This window comes from Apium graveolens, chromosome 2 (genome assembly GCF_009905375.1).
Source record: "Apium graveolens cultivar Ventura chromosome 2, ASM990537v1, whole genome shotgun sequence".
Taxonomy (NCBI): Eukaryota; Viridiplantae; Streptophyta; class Magnoliopsida; order Apiales; family Apiaceae; genus Apium; species Apium graveolens.
The window spans coordinates 247,939,912-247,944,054 of NC_133648.1; the positions used below are offsets into that span (position 1 = coordinate 247,939,912).

The 4,143-nt window shown below is 34.3% G+C and overlaps 1 protein-coding gene across 1 annotated transcript; it reads left to right on the top strand.

Annotated features, from left to right (window-relative positions):
- LOC141708304 (cytochrome b5-like) lies at positions 1-2,062 on the top strand. Its single transcript, XM_074511866.1, has 4 exons — positions 1-140; positions 215-315; positions 1,410-1,476; positions 1,594-2,062. Exons 2-4 carry the CDS (start codon positions 229-231, stop codon positions 1,839-1,841), a joined length of 402 nt encoding a protein of 133 aa, XP_074367967.1. The 5' UTR covers positions 1-140; positions 215-228; the 3' UTR covers positions 1,842-2,062.
- The last annotated feature ends 2,081 nt before the right edge of the window (positions 2,063-4,143 follow it).

Sequence of the window (4,143 nt, forward strand, 5' to 3'; positions counted from 1 at the left end):
GCAAAATGCAGTTCGGTTGGGAGACCCTGCTATAAAGCCCCTTTTAGATTACGTTGTTGTTGCGCTCTGTGTAAAAGTTGTATGCAAGTGAAACTTTTAAGACAGAGAAATACACAAATCTCGATTATCACAAAGCCCTTGTAAGTCATCTCTCTGCTCTCTGTGTGTGTAGATTTGTGTTTGATCTCTAATTGAATCTTGTTGACTGTCGCAGCTGCAGCTGAAAAAATGGGTTCAGATCCAAAGACACACAAGTTTGAGGACGTGGCAATTCACAACAAAACTAAGGATTGCTGGCTTATCATTGCTGGAAAGGTCAGATCTTTGTTTCTTTTTGATTCATTCTTGATTTTTATTCTGCAAGTTTTTAGCTTTCTTGATATTGGTGATCTAGTGATTTTCAGTTCTTATCTCTCTTTCTTTTAAGAATTTTATGAGCTGCCTGATGAAATCTTTTTAACTGGGCCTTTTCTGTTTGATGTATTAATCGTCTTTACAACTTGAGCCTAATTCTTAGATTTATTTGATCGTTAAGATAGTAATCAGTTGAATAATTGAATTTATATTTGTGGTTTTAGCTTTTAAGTCAGGGGGCTTATTTGGGGGTAGCAACAATTGTTGTAAAATGATTCTTGGATTTCATCACAAAAGTCCTGGCTATCTGTTGACATTTTCTTTCGTGTCCACTATACCTTTTGCGGTTTTCGTATCCCATTATACCTTTTGCGGTTTTGCGTATCTGGACTGCTTATTGTTATTGTAAAAAAACCTGGCTGTCTGATCTGGAACTTTTGTCTTGTAAAAGAAAAACTAAAAGTTTGATGTTTAATAGAATTAAGTTTCAAATCGTTGTTTGGTACTAAGTACGTTGATATGATAAAATGGCACATTGTTGGAAGAAGTTGATTAGCTATATCTCTCAGAAGCTGGAATACTTAATTTACTCGGAGGCAATGACCCCTATTTGGACAAGTTACTGTCTAGAAGAAAATAAGAACCATAGAATAAACAAGTTGGTATTTCCAAAATAGATTAATGTTTAGCATGTTAAAATTTGCTTTAATTTTGAGTATTCACATTCCATATAGGCCTTTTCTTTCTACGACAGCGTTAGGTTCCTAGAATATCTGATTAGATCTCTTACTTTTCAATTCGTCACTCAGAATTGTATGTGAAGAAGACAGTTCAAAGTGATTGCCTCCTACCGAATCACTTATTAGCTAATTGAAGCTCTTAAGTAAGATGTTATTTATAATTGATCAGACGATGATACATAATACATTTATTTATGATAGACTTATAATGTTGAATTTAGTTAATAATTTGAGTTGTTTTTGTTTGATTCTTGAGTTGCAAATACTTTACCAACCTTATTTGCCACGGACTCAAAATGTAAATTATTATTGCAGGTGTATAATGTCACCCCATTCATGGATGATCACCCTGGGGGTGATGAAGTCCTGCTAGCAGCAACAGGTAATACTTTTGATATGTTTCCCAGTTTTGTTTTCCGTCTGAAGTTTGTTTTTTTTCACTCTCTATCTTTCTAGCTAATGCGAGGCGGCATTCTTGACCTTGTCTGAAATTTTGTAGGGAAAGACGCAACAGATGATTTTGAAGACACTGGCCACAGTGATAATGCTAGAGAGATGATGGACCAGTACTGCATTGGTGAGATAGACCCTTCAACTGTTCCTCAGAAGCGTGTTTTTATTACACCGCAGCAAGCTCACAATACTGACAAGAGCCCAGATTTTGTGATCAAGATTTTACAGTTTCTTGTCCCAATATTGATCTTGGGCTTGGCATTTGCAGTGCGACAATACACCAAAGAGAAATAGGCAGTTGTAAGTTATGTCCAGGATCAGATGGTTGCACTAAGCATCCAAATTCTCAAAGTTATAATTGTTACTTTTAATAGTGTTTATGCGAGCGGGATTTGAACATTAGTCAATGATTTGGTCCTCAGTTTCACTGGGTCAGTTCCGGTTCTTGGATTATTGTATCACCGAAGACTAATAAGTTGTGTTCTATTTTATGACAATTGGCGGATATTGTGGCATTCCTTGGGCACCCATTTGCCCACCTTGGAATTTTTTTTACATCTTTTTATTAATTATTTTTTGTTGATGCGGTACACAAGTTATCTAACATTGAGCCTTTGTTTGCGAGTTTCAGAATTGGCAAGCTGTGCTATGAGGTTTGTGGCATGCAATTATACCAATGCGGTTTAAGCCACAATACCCTGTTAGGCAATTCTTTGGATTTTTGTTCATCTTTCTTATCAATTTCAATATTGTTAAGAATTAGAATCTTTTCTGTTGCACAGATTTGTTGATCATACAAATCATACAAGATATGTTAAAAATATAACAATTGATGATATATTTTAGCAGAAAAGAAAAAGTAAAAAGATTAGAGTAAACAAATTAAACTGAAATGGTAATTTAACAATAACAAGTTATTTTTCACCGGACTTTCTGATACTACCTGCGTAGAACTAATTTTTCACTAAGAGTTTCACTTGCCGGAAACATCACTTCTAAAACCATACAAATGCTCGATGTACACATAATTACAGATGACCCTTCACATAAAATTATCAATAGATGATATTTGTGACGAGGGAGATGCCGCATCCCAGATTCACAAGAACACTCATGGATTATAGTATAAGAATTGTGCCTAATTTTTGAATTGTCCTCAGGATATAAATGCAATTACTAGTGAAAATAATAAACGACAGCTGTGGGATCATGGGGGGCTGTAAATGGAATATTAAAAAATCTACTATTCTGAACACCTTTAAAGCTGCATGCCTCTCCTTAAATCCATGAAAGCATCTCCTCAGGATATAAATGCAAAGTAGTTAGCAAAAATAAAAAATGACAGCTGTGATTTGAACCCACGCCCTTTCGGACCAGAGCCTAAATCTGGCGCCTTAGACCACTCGGCAAAACTGTCTGTATTTAATTTTTGCTAATTTTTTAATATGCCCGTTAACGTTAAATTTGACGGGGCCATAATTGGGTATATTTCTCCATATGCAAGGTTTGTTGAAGGCCCAACTCATTATCACAAACATTGACGACACACACAGAAGATCTCACATTGTTTTTCCTGGTCACATAGATGCAGAAAAATGGACAAAAAGGATGTTACATGCTCCAAATTTGCTTCAATCCCTGAGTCCCAAGTTTGGAGCCTGTTGATGTCTTCTCTTTTAGAATTTCAGAAAACTAATCTTCAACTCTTTCAATATCTAGGTCTGCATAAATCCAAGTTCAACCAGTTGAAATGCCTGAGGTAGGGGCAAAACTGAAGTGGGAGTCGAAAAGAGCTGCTTAATTCTTGACACAAGTTTAAAAGTTGTGGATTTTCATCTCGAATAACAACTAACAATATATCACTTGTTTTCACTTTAATTCTTCATTTTACAACTTTGCAGTCCTGCTATATTAATGTATTACTCGTGAAAGTTGTGTTTCATGGGGCTCTCCTATCTTCATTCTCAAATCCTCCGTCTTCTCTTCTTCTCTCCTCACCTCTGCTTTTATGTTCACCTGCTCATAATATTAGAAAATTAGGATTTTAGAGCTTAATTTAATTATGTTCTTGATATTAATCCTAAAATCTAATGATTGAAAATTGTTCAATGATATTTGAACTTAAATTTTCATGTATGGTTTTAAGAATTTTCTTAATGAAATCCATAGAGAAATAGAGTTGAAACTAGTAGTTTGTAAAAACTTGAAATGGAGAATGTGTCATTTGTCCCACATTGAAAATAAATAAAGTGAGGATTTTATTTATTTGTGATTTAATTTTTTAATTAGAATTAATTTATCAGTCGGGCTGGGTTATTGTCTCTGTTGGGCTTGATCACTTTGTAAGTGGGCTGAGTCAGATTCAATGAATCTGAACATGTAACTGATAAATAAAGATTCATAATTAAAAACATTAAAACTGATTTAATGTGTGGATTAAATACAAAAGCTGTTATATTTTATTTAAATTCAAAATCAGCAGTTTTGATTTATGTATTAAATGAGCAGTTTTGATTTCTGATATTAATGTATATTAAAGTCTATTAATGTCAAGGTTGTAAGTTACACTTAGCCTCTACTATAAATAGAGGGCCTA

What these genes read in the sequence shown, in the direction of transcription:
- LOC141708304 (XM_074511866.1), top strand. Translation starts at nt 229, where the DNA reads ATGGGTTCAGATCCAAAGACACACAAGTTTGAGGACGTGGCAATTCAC. An exon ending in GGCTTATCATTGCTGGAAAG is followed by an intron (nt 316 to 1,409) that starts GTCAGATCTTTG and finishes TTATTATTGCAG; the next exon opens with GTGTATAATGTCACCCCATT. An exon ending in AGTCCTGCTAGCAGCAACAG is followed by an intron (nt 1,477 to 1,593) that starts GTAATACTTTTG and finishes GAAATTTTGTAG; the next exon opens with GGAAAGACGCAACAGATGAT.